The sequence below is a fragment of the Schistosoma mansoni genome, chromosome 4 (genome assembly GCF_000237925.1).
Source record: "Schistosoma mansoni strain Puerto Rico chromosome 4, complete genome".
In the NCBI taxonomy this organism is placed as follows: domain Eukaryota; kingdom Metazoa; phylum Platyhelminthes; class Trematoda; order Strigeidida; family Schistosomatidae; genus Schistosoma; species Schistosoma mansoni.
Genome location: NC_031498.1, coordinates 12,386,032 through 12,400,409, shown reverse-complemented (window position 1 = coordinate 12,400,409; position 14,378 = coordinate 12,386,032). Strand labels below are relative to the sequence as shown.

Sequence of the window (14,378 nt, the reverse complement as noted above, 5' to 3'; positions counted from 1 at the left end):
TAGCAGTGCTTATTATTAATCTTTGATAAAATTGAATCTAGGACCTTAAACTCGTGTGATTGAAAAGTTATCATCCAGTCACCTTTTGAGAATATGTTGGTACATACACTACAATACTGTTCAGTAAACGTTCACTGACATTAATCAGTCAATGAATAATAACCATTGTCCTATTTATCTAGTCCTTAGTTCTGATCGGATTCTATTGATCAAGTAGTAATTTTTCCACTAGACTGTAACTCGACCTCTAGTGCACTTTGTTTTGACATTAAGCGATAAAAGGTAATCAACATGAAATCATGGGCTGAGATTCATACTAGATGGCAAATATATTAACAACATGTTTCTATCTGTTTGCCAATTGTCTCCAAACATTTGACAACCAATACTACTGTGGGTACAGTTTCACCATCACACATAGCTTCTACATTTTGTCTTAATTTACTTAACGAACTATACTATCATATTCAAAGTTGAGAAAATGCATTTAAAAGTAGTTAATTAAAATTTCAATGCTTTTACAAAACGGTGTTTTACTCCAATGAATAGTGATGCCTTTTGATTTAAGTTGAATTGATTTTGGTACAATAAATAGAACTATTATATTTATAATTTCATCACTCTACATCAACTACATTGACTACGAGAAAGCATTTGATAGCGTGGATAGGACAACACTGTGGAAGCTTCTTCGATACTACGGCCTACCTGAGAAGATAGTCAATATCATACGGAATCCCTATGATGGATCAAACTGCCAAATCGTTCATGGAGGACAACTCACCGACTCATTCGAGGTAAAGACCGATGTTAGGCAAGGCTGCTTACTATTACCCTTTCTCTTTCTCCTGGTTATCGACTGGATCATGAAAACGTCAACATCTGGAGGGGAGCACGGGATACAGTGGACAGCTAAGATGCAACTGGACGATCTAGATTTCGCAGATGATCTGGCTCTTCTATCACACATGCGACAACAAAAGCAGGAGAGACGACCAGTGTAGCAGCAGCCTCAGCAGCAGTATGTCTCAATATAAAGAAAGGGTAAAGTAAGACTCACCGGTACAATACAACATGCACCAATCGAGTTACACTTGACGGAGAAGCTTTGGAGGATATGGAAACATTTACGTATCTGGTTAGCATCATTGATGAACATAGTGGATCCGATGCAGATGTGAGGGCGCGGATCGGCAAAGCAAGAGCAGCATATTTAGAACCAAAGAACATCGGGAACTCAAAAAATTATCAACCAAAACCAAGATCAGAATTTTCAATACAAATGTCAAGACAGTTCTTCTGTATAGGGCGGAGACGTGGAGAAATACAAAAGCCATCATCCAGAAGATATAAGTGTTTATTGACAGTTGTCTACACAAAATACTTCGGATTTGTTAGCCAGACACTATGAGCAACAACCTACTGTGGGAACGAACAAACCAGACTCCATCTGGCGGAGGAAGAAATCAGAAAGAAGCGGTGGAAGTGGATAGGACACACATTGAGGAAATCACTCAACTACGTCACAAGACAAGCCCTCACATGGAATCCTGAAGGCCAAAGGAGAAGAGGAAGACCAAAGAACACGTTACACCGAGAAATGGAGACAGATATGAGAAGAATGAACAAAAACTGGATAGAACTAGAAAGGAAGGCCCAGGACAGAGTGGGTTGGAGAATGCTGGTCGGCGGCCTATGCTCCATTGGGAGTAACAGGCGTAAGTAAGTAAGTAAGTAAGTAATTATATTTATATATGCATGAAAAAATAAATAAGAACGGATATGATAGGATAATCTATAACAAGGTAGAGTCAAGTGCTATTTTTTATTTAAGTGTTTTATTTTGAGGTAATTGATGAAATAAATTGTTTTCTTTTCAGATTTTTATTCAAAAGTGATAATTTATGAAAGCAATAAAAGTAAAATTTAAGGATTTTCTTACTATTTATTATTTTGGAAAGGAGAAAAATCTTTTTTATCAGTTTGACACCTTTTCAATAATAACTTCAAAATTTTGTTTGTATGAAAAATAAAAATATACATTGAATTACGAGGTGGTGGAGAAGATTTGTAGCTCAGGTGGATGATTTTGCACATAGATGTGCACAGTACAAGCTGTGAAACACATGTGGAGAAATTTAAACACTACACTTTTACCCGAAGTTTGTTCTGATGATGTCGTTCAGAAGGACGGTGAAAGCTCCACGACCAAACCATCCAGCTCAGAGAACAAAACTCCATCAAAAACATTGAATTACACTTTGAAGTGTATTTAGATAAAACATTTTATCTGATTTAAACCTTGTGTGGTTTTAAGTATCACCTTTAATTTGAACTGAATGAAATTGAAACCTACACAAAATTTACCTTACCTAACATCTTGGTTTTTTCAAAATGAATAACTATCTTAAAGTTATTTGAACAATAATATGCATGAGTTACACTATACATAATTTTTAGTGATATACCTTTATGTTTGTGTGTTCTTCTGAGTGTTTTCGTCACTCAATTTATTGTTAAGTCGATCAAAGACATGACTTTATCCTATATCTAATTAGTAAATTATCTAGAACTATTATTATTAATTGATTCAACTTATTTACCAGATATATGAGTATGTATTAGGCTCTGTACAACTCATATTGTATATGTGAGGGCTGTGAACACTAACAGACAACTGAAATTAAATTGAATTGAGTGGAATTTGAACCTGAGGCATGAAAGTTGGATGGTGAGGCCTTTAATTACTGAGTAATTATAGTTACATTTCATCTTTGTAATATTTTACAACTATTTTATGTATTTGCTAGTGTATTATAGAGATAGAAATATTAAAAAACCAACTTCTGATCAATAGATTATATGAAATATTATCGTCTGAAATAAGGCTTAAATGTCCATTTCTTTTCTCAAAATTTTATAGGTCGAATGCGACTTTTTTCACTGTTATTTAATAACGAATTCAATTCAGTATATCCCATCAACAGAAAAGGTTATTACTGATATATTGTGGTGTCATTTAACGATTGTAATAAAATCCAAGTGTCAGATGTTCATTACTAGCGTGTTTTATTTTTTTTTCAAGCAAGAAATTACTTTCACTCTGACAGTTTTATGTTTAAAATAGTGGTAATACGATACTATGCATAGATATGTAGAGGATTGTGTACTAGAAACACACAAACTCAAATAGATACATGTACAAATATGTTTATAAAGTGGAGAGAGAAACAAACAATTAGTCACATTGACTATGAGTATTAAGTATGTAACAAAATTAGTTTACAATACATCCTACACCTTAAAAGAATTGATTGAATAATTTTTGTTAAATTGTGAAGATTTTATTAAAATAACTGTTGAACGGTATAGCACTTGTGATTTTTTTCATAAGGTTTCCTCTTGGAAAAATTTTGGTTGCCTTATGGATTTTTATAAGACGAATCTTTTACACAGTATTTCGTTGACTGACCTTTTTGTTATGAATTAATAGATCGGATCTGTATCCATATATCTAATGGTTGCTTATTGGTCTAAAAGTCATACTCTTAGAAATTATTATTCAGTTTAGCTTTAAGTGGATTACGGTACTCAGTTTCACATTTAAGCGAACTCTGTTAGGTTTCTATCTCATATTAACTACTCAGATTTATGTCTAACTATCGTGTGAATCTAAGATTGGTAACTGTTTCTACCTCTTCATATTAAATACCTGGTTAGACCTCATCAGAATAGCATGCAGTAGGTACGTAATTAATAACTGGTTGAAATAGCTTAGGTTAGTTAATCAAATGATTAGTCTGAGGTTAAGAACTGAATGCGAAAAAAAACAGCGGTCGTCAGAATATCCAATTAGTGATCCTAGGATTATTCAGTGAAATTAAGAGTTGGTAGAGCTTAAAGTTTATAGCGTAGAAAAGATGAGTGTGTACCAAATACATATGTCTTCTGACGACTGACACAAATTATTGTATTTGTTTATGATTGAACATTTCCTGCGGATTAGAGTAGATTTTTGGTTTTATTTCCTTGAATTTTTTCTGCTTCAGATGACAGTATTTCAGTATAAAATGTTTCAGTCCTCTAAGTAACACAATATACCATTGAATGAACAACAATCTGGTATGATATACTCGGTTACAGGTTAAAAAACATTGAACTACGTCACAAGTCAGAGTTCAGTGGTTCAGTTTGGACATTTTTCAAATCTGGTGTAAATATTGATAGAAATAACTTTATTCATCGACTTATACAACCGACAACACAATCATTTACTTTCATTGAAAATTAGTGAACTATTTTGACGCTGTATACCAGATGCATACGATTTCACTCATTACAATCATATCTACAGTTATCGTCTACCTTACTTTCATTTACAAAAATGAATCGCTTTATTTTCTTTACTAATATCCTGTTAAAAATGAAGTAGCTAACCAAACGTTTATGCGATTTTCCATAGAAGATCTTAACAGTAATATTATCAGTATACTCATTATACATAAACTCGGCGTGAAGACGTTCTAAGGCTACTGCTAATACCAAGCCTGAGCAAAGAAGAAGAGTTGCACAAGAGGTTAGCAACCCCATCTCACAAAAAAGAACCATGCTAAAAAATGTTAAACAGAAAAATCAATATGTACAAACTTCATTAATAAATGTATTGAAATTTTCATTTCAATAATATGTTTGTCTTCTTTAGTCTACTGAACAAAAAGAAATCGAATAGAGTGACTCCACTAACATCCATATACCTGATGATGACATCAAGTGACTCTAGTTCGAGCAACACTGGAAGTATTAATTATTTCAAGCCTGCAGATATCCTTTGTTTAAGAATGTTAACTATCACAAAAACCTATGTCCAAGGCTTTCTAGTGATTTGGCATTATATAAAATAACGATTCACAATATTTTTATCTGTCAATTTAAACTCTGTCACTTTTCCATATAGTTTAAATAATTTTCGGTAGACCTTGATTATTTATTGGTTTTATGAAACCCATTATATTTTATTATTATGATTTACATTCTCATTTGACTCATGAGATTAATAAAAAATGAATTGGAACTTTTATCATAAACCTTTAATGGTCTTTTGATGAATTTCTCCTATATAAATTAATGTATAGAAGTAAACTTAATTGGTCATATTTTGCAAATTCCCTATATAACATACAGAAAAGTTGCTTGGATTACAATCTCTTAAATTTTTCAGTTGAATTTGAGTTCTGCAGTTGAAGTCACGTAAATATCTTACAGTTAGATCTTTTCCCAGAGTTCTGGTAAGTCGTAACTAGCGCGGTTCATTTAGGTCACTTTTGAGGTAGTTACGCACCATCTGGATATTACGAATTCTTTGAAGTTAGATGTGTAAACCAACGTATGATTGTTCAGTGGTCTAAATTCAAAACTCACCGTTAAGGCTGAAGACTTTGTGTTAAAGACCAGTTTTAGTCGTGGATACACACTACTGAGGAGTTCTATACTAAGACGAAAGATCCGTCCAGTACTTAATGGCTCGCAATAGTTGTATCAGTACGGTCAATCAATGATGTGAACCATAAAAATCAATAAAACAGTTGTCGTTCAGAACGTCATAGGTTTAATAATAGAAACTGAGATCCCTTTCCGCCGTCAATAGAAGTTTTTTTATGTAGTAGTGTCGGTTGATATGTTAAGCCCATATACTTTATTCTAGCTTCTGGACAAGCCAATTTAACTATCCATCTTGAGTCATGTTTTGACCTTGTTAATTATTTACTTATCAACCCTGACTATTTTTTTATATGAGCGTATGTGTGTACACTTCTTATCCAATTCATCACATGTCTGTAACTTATTTTTATCTAACTATAAATATTGATTAACTTTTGACTAAAGTGAGTTGGCTTACCCGCGATCTCCAATGTGCATTATTTTCGCTTACCCGCTGATCTTTGCTCATGTGCTTGTAGTTTTGTGGCCTGCGTCATTTGATAATAAACAGTAGTTGCTGCTTCTCTTTGCCTTCTGATTTCATGCACCGTTAAGGTTTGTGTTATCACGGTTATCGAGGTGAAAGATTAGCGAAGCATTGCACTACAATGTCTTATCACTATGTCAAAATAGACCTTAGTTAATATTCACAATAGCATCATGTGTCTTCAAACTATAAACTGTACTTTCACATGACGCAAATGAAATATTTTCAATATAAGACCTAGTAAAAAAATACTTTGACCCCATAAATATTCGAGTGGTTTTGGTTGAACTTGAATTTTTCGTGATATATAAATGATTTTCTGTGTTGATGATAATATAATTAGTTTTTCATTTAAGACTTGAGTACGCTTTCCAGTTAATTTTTTTACAGACTGACTTCCATTGAATAAACAGTGAAAATCAGTGTTGAACTGCTAGACTGTTCCTCTGTCATATTCTTAAACTGTGTTAACATTGTATGACAAATAGAGCAATGAGACCAATCAACAGATATTTAGTGAAAGTTGGCCATAACTTTCTGACTTTTACAAAAGGACATCTCGGTCAGCGTGAATTCTGAAATTCTTGGATTTGGTTTGATGCAATATCAAAAGCGAACATTGTTGAATACTTAAAACTTGTATGATAATAGCGTTCTAGTGTTCTAATATTTATTCAGTTGAAAATAACTTTCAGACCGATCAAATATCCACTAACTGTTTTACCGAATATTGTTGCTTATATTCATTTAGTATTGTTTGTTTGAATTTTCCCATCGATGTTTTAGGGCTTCAACTGGTCAGTCCCTAATTGGTATATGTGCATACTGTGCGTATTGCCTCGATATTGCCTTAATTCACAAGCATTGTAAGCAAAGATGGATAGTGACTAGCAGTGGAATCCAGGACGCGTGTTTCGTCGTATTTATCACTCGTCAGCTGGATGTGCTGAGTTGATGTTCACTCTGGGACTCGAACTCAGTACCGTTCGCTTCAAACGCCATCGCGTTATCCACTCTGCTACTAGGACGAAACGCGCGTCCTGGATTCAACTGCTAGTCACTATCCATCTTTGCTTACAATTGTCGCTTATAGTTCAAAAAGGTTATCCAGTCTATCTTCTAGAACTAATCTTCATTCATTTACATTTTCTGTAATGTTGCAATGGAAGTCTTTCTAGAAATTATATATATATATATATATATATATATATATATGGAGAGAGAGAGAGAGGGAGACCGTTTAAGGCGAATGATCTAGCTGTATCAGTTGTTTTGTTTTGACGAACTTGTTAAAGCCCTATTCATATCTTAGCAACCTGGGCTGGATAATTTAATCAATCTCCCCCCTCACAAATTGTTCACTTCAAATTAATTTGGATGATGAGTTCCATTCATTTCACAGCTACCATTGTATTTTTCAATATAAAATATCTTGTCTAGTTTAAAAGTAGCGATCATCTACTGTAGGATATTTCTATGGTGTCAAGTTATTTATAAGCATATTCAATGGTTTATTTATCTGGTAGATTCATTTTTATTTTCTTTTAAAATTCTATGTAATTTAATAGGGTCTAGAAATTATTTCATCAGATCACTGACGGAATATGTCATCATCCGGATCACGCTATATTATGGTCAATTAGGGTGAAGGTCATTATATCTTAGTCTGCATTACCTTATTGATCACCCAACGCCTTTCTGTTTATGTATGTCAGTAAGTCTTTTTGTCTGTGTATGTGTGTTAGATATATATCTGTTTCTATTTATTCTTTAAATTTTTGCTTCGAAGATTTGATCGGTAAACAAAAACCCTCTATACATGCTTGCTAGGTATTCTTTCTGTAAACTTAAGCTCTACAACTGAAATGTCCATCTATTAGGGAAGAAGAGTTTTTTTATGGGATACTTTCAACAGCTTCCGGCTTGTATATTATTTAAGATAAAACATTCAATTTCAGTAACGACAATCTTAGTCCGAACCATCAAAGCTCACTGTATTTCCTAATTTAATTAAGGTAATTAAAACAAGATCAGTTGTGAACCCGAGGAGGGTCGGTTTGTCTGGATAACTCAGGGTTTACATCAGTAACTGCTTTCGTAAATGGTGATAATTCAAATATCAGAAGGTGAATTGGCTTTTCCAAGACTTTTGGTACTTTCTTCTGACAAGATACGGTAAGTATGAAGCTATACTCCGGGCATTTGCCTATGAAAAAGACAATTTTAATTAGATCATGATTAGTGTTAAAGCACCATTGAAGCCCGGAAGCACTGGATGGCCGTTTCGTACTAGTATGCGACTACTCAGCTGTGCGCATCCACGACCTCACACGGGGAACTCAAAACCAGAACGTTTAATCTCTAGACCACTGAGCTGGGATTCAACGATGCTAATGTCTGACTTCAACCAATCCACGATATTGTGCGACCATCTCCCATTGTCTTCTGTAGGTAACTGCTTTACACCCGACACGGTTGAACTCCGCTGGTCACATGGACTGCTGGAAGTTGACATTAACACCATTGCATGACGGCCTAGTAGCTTAGAGGTTAGGCGTTTGCGCGCGAGACCGAAGGTCCTGGGTTTGAGTTCCGTGCGCGGGGTTGTTGAAGCGCACTGCTGTAAATTCTAGGTGTAGCAGAGTTTCATACATAATTCGTTATCAAGTGAAGGGAAATATAATACTCATGAGGCATGTTTAAATAATCTATTAGACAAAAGATACTTATGTGTGCTTAGAAGAAACAATTTCATTGAATATGGTACTGAATGGCATGATTAATTACGCTAAATAACATGAACGTGTACTAAATTTGAGGCCTTTTCAACAAGACCACTGCACGACTTTCATTAGCATAAATAATGTTACAGTGTCATCCTAGCAAATGGTAGAGAACGCGTTTTAAATTCAATTTCTTAGATGAACCAACCACGGCTTAGCGACAGCATACAAATATTTGTTTTGATTGGTTTAAATGTCTAACCTACTATGATCACATGATTTGTCACGTGTGACCTTGGTATTGATGAGCTAAAAAATCTGACGCACAATATTGCTTGATTTTCATTGGCAGTTAGTTCAGAGGGTGGTAAATTCACCCTTAGACAAGCAAACACAGAATGGTAAGAACATACATATCTCGAGGCACACAGTAACACGAATAGCACGTTCGAATGACTTTTAATCACGCCACGAAAGCAATAAAAGCGAGAATGTAGTGGTTAGGACTTATTTCACAAATTGCATAGACTGCCCTGGAATAGATTAGATTAGTTCACATGTCATTCTTCAGTAATTGGAGTTCTTCTTCATCCGAAGATGAGGGATTTTGGCCTCCTCCAGGTCGGAGGAAAAGACACCCTGCTGGTAATAGACAACCTGATGACTCCAACAGCACGTCATCTAGTGATTGTGTGTCAAATATCTTATTTCGATCCAGTGATCCTGTGTTTATCGCTCAAAATGGCTTGAAACCCCATAGATTCCATTTGAATCAATCACCTAATTCATCGAGTGGGATATTCTCTCAGCCAGGCAATTTTTCTTATCAATCCAGTGAAATGAATTTTCCATCATTGTTCTCAGAGAGTTTTGATGCTGTTCAAAATTGTTCCGAAAAAACGAATGCTAACCTTTGTTCACGATTTAACGCATGCCGTATTAATGATGACCAGCCCAACGCAGAAGACCAGTCTAATTCTTCCACTCCCCCAATGCTCCGAAGATTTCTAGATAGTCAAGACAATTCAAGGACCGATTGTTCCCAGTCATTGCCCCCGGTGCGATTTCAAACTTGGGTAGATGGTTCTCCTTTGAGTTAGTAGTGTTTATGTTCTACATTCATTACTTCTATGCTTACATTCCAAAGAATTTAATATTTTCTCTTTTTTCTACTATTATTACTGCAGTTAATTATGAAATAACAATATATTATAACATATTATATGTTACACCTAACTATGTATTCGGTGATTTTGTACATGAATATTATTTGTTGTTTAACTGTTTGTTTTTTCAAACATGCGTTATATGCTATGGGAAATTAGTTGTCATTTATGATTTCATTGTCACTCACTCAATGCGTTTTCAAGTTATGTTGAATAACTCTGAGGTATTTCCGTTAACACTATCATAGGCTAACGAGTTTACTAAAGTGTACGTTATCTGTGGGTTTCTCTGCCGTAAACAAGTGTATATTCGTTGTTTCGTTCTATTATTTAAGTTTGAATTCAGATCACATGAATTGCAGTTGTAATAGTGTTTTAGTCGAGATTTATTTTCGTGCGTGGATGGTTAGGTAACACCACCCATTAGAATAACGCAGACTGAGCCCTTAGTCAAAATAAGGTGGTTGGAAATAGCGCATTCTTTTACGTAGTTTTATGTTTAATAAGAAAAGCATGAGTACTGATATTGTTGTTGAAATGTGATTGGTTTGAAGTATTTTGATTGATGTTTTATATCCAAACAACAAAATGTTTCAGTTATAAGTGTTAGATGATATCGCGCAGGCTTTTTACCAAATTCGGTAATTCTACAACGGGGAAATAGTATATAGTTCAGAAGGAAATTGAAGGCATATGATCAGTGTTATATGACCACATGTTAGACATTCATTTTACAGGCTGTGTTAATTACTTGGTAGTTAAGCCTCTTTAAATGAACGTAGAGTTGAGAGATGATGGTGTGTATGTATTCATGTTTTTTTACCTCATGTTTCGTTGTCCGTTATCTATGATCGATAATATTCAACCTGTTCCTTTTGTAAGATTGTAGAAGCGAACATGTGGTAGGTTAAAGTAGTTTGATTGATTAAGCATCAACCATCAGATCACAGAATTGTATCCTGTTTTGTTCACTTTTATTCGTTGACGGTATCTTTACGTACTTACAAATAATGTGTTACCAAACTTATAAAGTATTTAGCAGAACTTCTGAAGTTTAAGTAGATTAGCGTTTTTTAATACCTTGAATTCAAATTACAATCAACCTAATAAACGTTTTCCATTGAAATCTAAATTAGAATTATGCATAGATAATAAGTATAAATTTTGTTCACATTTCCAGGGTCTAAATGATTATTTATGCGACATAAACAATATAAACGAGACCAGTTTGTATTGTAAACACGTGACTATTAAAATCAATTGTTCAGCGAAATTAGTCATTCTATGTGAATGGAAAAATTGTATCAGAATTCCATGTATTACTTTATATAGGAAATAAATATTTACATGTAAAGGAAATAAAGAAAATAGTAACCAAGCTATGAAACGCTCCGATTCTTATCCACATTTATTTATTGTTCAAAGTATAGCTGAATCACGTACAGTTTAAATTGACTTAATCTGACTGCAATGTAATTATTCACGATTAATGATTTCCGTGTAAAACAGTATCATTAAAATAATGACAATTTTTAGTGTAATTTTCCATTATTTATCAAATATCAACTGAAGCAGTAATTTGTACGAGCTTTGGAATGACCATTTAATAAATCCACTATAGAATAACCAAATGATTGTAATTTCGAAAGTGAATTAAGTTAACCATTCAATGTTGAGAGAAATCAATATATTTAGCCTTAGTATATAGAACAAAGTAGGCTGCTTTGGATAAAAGGTACTTGATGGAGTCATTTTTAAAATCAGCAGAAGTGATTATTTCATTCACCTTAAATTCAGTCAAGTCAGAGTGCATACATATGTATTTTCGGCAACTATCTACGGTACGTTATAGATGTATCTTACTTGAAAGGAATTACTTAGTCTTAAATGAGGTTATCGTTTGATCTAAATTATGCAATTTAAATTGTAAACATAGTAAAACAAGTCGTTTGTAGCAGAGGAGCGTACGAAGCATGTTCCTTTCTGTCTGGAACTTGTTAGTATCAGAATTTTATTTTTCACACTATCCTGTGAATCTAGTACCAATCACTTCCAGTAAAAAATAGTTTAGTTAGTAAACTATTTAATCCCAACAACCACTAACATGTTCTATATGAGTAATATTTACTATTATTTATGAGTTAAGGTACATCCAGATGATTAATCTGAAATAGAACGAAACATTTAAAACATGACTACTACAATAATGAAAATTTATTGGTAATAGTTCTAACGAAATGTTGGTTATAAAAAGTGCATCCTACCAACAACTTCACACTATATTCAAAACAACAGTGATTATCTTTTTTTTATTTATACCATTGTCTATACTCGAGGCCGGATTCTGTCATATGTACATCCTGAGAGAATGTCTTGTTAATACCTCTTTTTGTTACAAGTTTCATTATGTTTGGATAACTCATTTACATTTGATATGATAAGTATACTGAGTCCGGATCTCAGAGTGAACATCAGTACTAGGCTGTCAGTACACCAGTTGACATGCTCAGAATGGGAGAAAACTTACATCCTCGATTCAACTATTAACCATAATCTAAAGATGTATAAATTGATTAGTCGAATGGGTAATAGAGCTGTTTTTGAAATTTATTTTCTAGGCAAAAAGTAATTTTCTAAGTAATATATTTGAAGTGATAGCTTTTTCTTCATGGGCAATAGTCTTTGAAACTAAAAATCTATAAAATTGTAGTTTGATCATTAATTACGTCTGGCAGCAGTTAAATTAATTGATTAATTAGTCATCTTCAGTTGCTATCACTCTGTATTTGGTAACTATCATTCATCAAATGAACAAGATTGGTTATGTTTGCACTATTTATTCAATTGTTACAGTTAGATCCACAATTCATTTGATAAATAGTTTAGTTAATATAGATAGTCTTCAATGAATGAAATAAATCTGATTTGCTTCGAATGAAACAACTATTTTTTGAGTTAATGACTAACCAAACTCATTCACTAAATAGAAGCTTATGTAACTGGATTTAAAGTATATTGTTTAAATGAAGATTACTTATACTACTCGGTCTTCTCAAACCGAGATATGTAGTACGGTGACCGTTTAAATAGTAATTTAACCACTAACCTACGACTGCATTGTTCATTTATTGTTAGGTGTTTTGCATTCAAAAATCAGCTAAAATTTAGTAATGATCAACAAGAACTTGATTCTTTTAACTTCTGACTATTGTTAGAATTCCATGAGAGATTCATCAAAATTTCTTTACTCACTTCAGGATGCTATCCTGAAAATTCAATGAAATGAAATGTATCAGTAAGTAAACACAACTTTGTTCCATATAAAAAGATCACTCCATAAATCTTCTTGACAGTAAATATGATATATGTCAAAAATTATTGGATTACTGAACTTGTCGAAGAATAAATAAGATAAAGAACGTGTTAAGTGAATTAGATTATGAAAAGTTTGGAAAGTTATGTTGAAAAGCAAAATTAACGATAACATCGGTATCTCTTTAGTTACTTTACCGTGTTGTACGAGGTTATTCATCTTTTTCAGTGTTCAATAAAAGTCCAATACCAGCTCTTTTGATCAGTTTCGCGTTCATTTAGTGAGAGAATACTGTGTATAAAAGTATGATTTCCACTGGGGATTTTATTATAATCATCTTGATCTATCTAAATGTTTACTAGGAATATGCAACTGTAGCGAATCACAACTTGTCACATGCGGAGGGCAAATAAAGTGGAAGTTAAAGCTTGAAATGAAGTCCTCGGTGAAAACTATGCTCTTCTTTGTAGTGCTTACCTGCCAAGTGAACGAAAAATGCCTAAAAATGTTTGACCTAGCATATATGTATTGAGCATTGAAGATCGATGAGTTACAAATTCACAGATTCATATCTTATCTCATGGTGTTTAGAAGATCAGTTTAAATGTAATTGAAATATATAATAAAATTTCTGACTGACTGTTAAGATTTACAGAGACACCTAAGAATTTGTTGATTCATTTTCAACTTGGTTCATCTTTTTAAAAATTATCTATTCATCGCGTTTATTTATTTAGATGTTTATTCTTTTTTTCTTGTTTGCTATTTATAACCATTTCATACAAATAAAACAACTTACAAGTAACTCTGCTGTTGTGCAATACTATATTTACTGGCAAATATTTACTGTTGTCACTATTCGTTACTTGTGTCATCGGGAATGTTAATGTTCTCATTGTCAATCAATCGAAATGTAGGGTGGGCCTGATAGTAGTATCTTATGAAATCATCATATCAACACTATGTGACCCGAAAAGAATTTTATAAAATATGTACTTCATAAATAAATTACATTAAATCAATCAGTTGAAAAAGTTTTAACTCTAGTTATAAATATGCTAAAATAGTTTGAAACATGTGTTAGAAATGTTCATCCATCGCCTACCTCGTCGGGTGATGTGTTCTAGGGTAGTATTGGGGTGTCAAAAACTTAGGGGTGGTCATACCAAAACATGACGTCAGTCCATGAAGTTACTGACGACTGGACTTAG

General features: G+C 33.4%; 1 protein-coding gene and 1 non-coding gene across 2 annotated transcripts; one reads left to right on the top strand and one right to left on the bottom strand.

Moving 5' to 3' along the window:
• Positions 1–6,920: 6,920 nt before the first annotated feature.
• Smp_tRNA_02007_Pseudo_TTG.1.1 lies at positions 6,921–6,992 on the bottom strand. The gene has a single exon. It is a non-coding gene (tRNA).
• Positions 6,993–9,097: 2,105 nt separating this feature from the next.
• On the top strand, positions 9,098–9,967 carry Smp_145370 (hypothetical protein). The gene has a single exon (XM_018796851.1). The coding sequence runs from the start codon at positions 9,246–9,248 to the stop codon at positions 9,786–9,788; it is 543 nt and encodes a 180-aa protein (XP_018651951.1). The 5' UTR covers positions 9,098–9,245; the 3' UTR covers positions 9,789–9,967.
• The last annotated feature ends 4,411 nt before the right edge of the window (positions 9,968–14,378 follow it).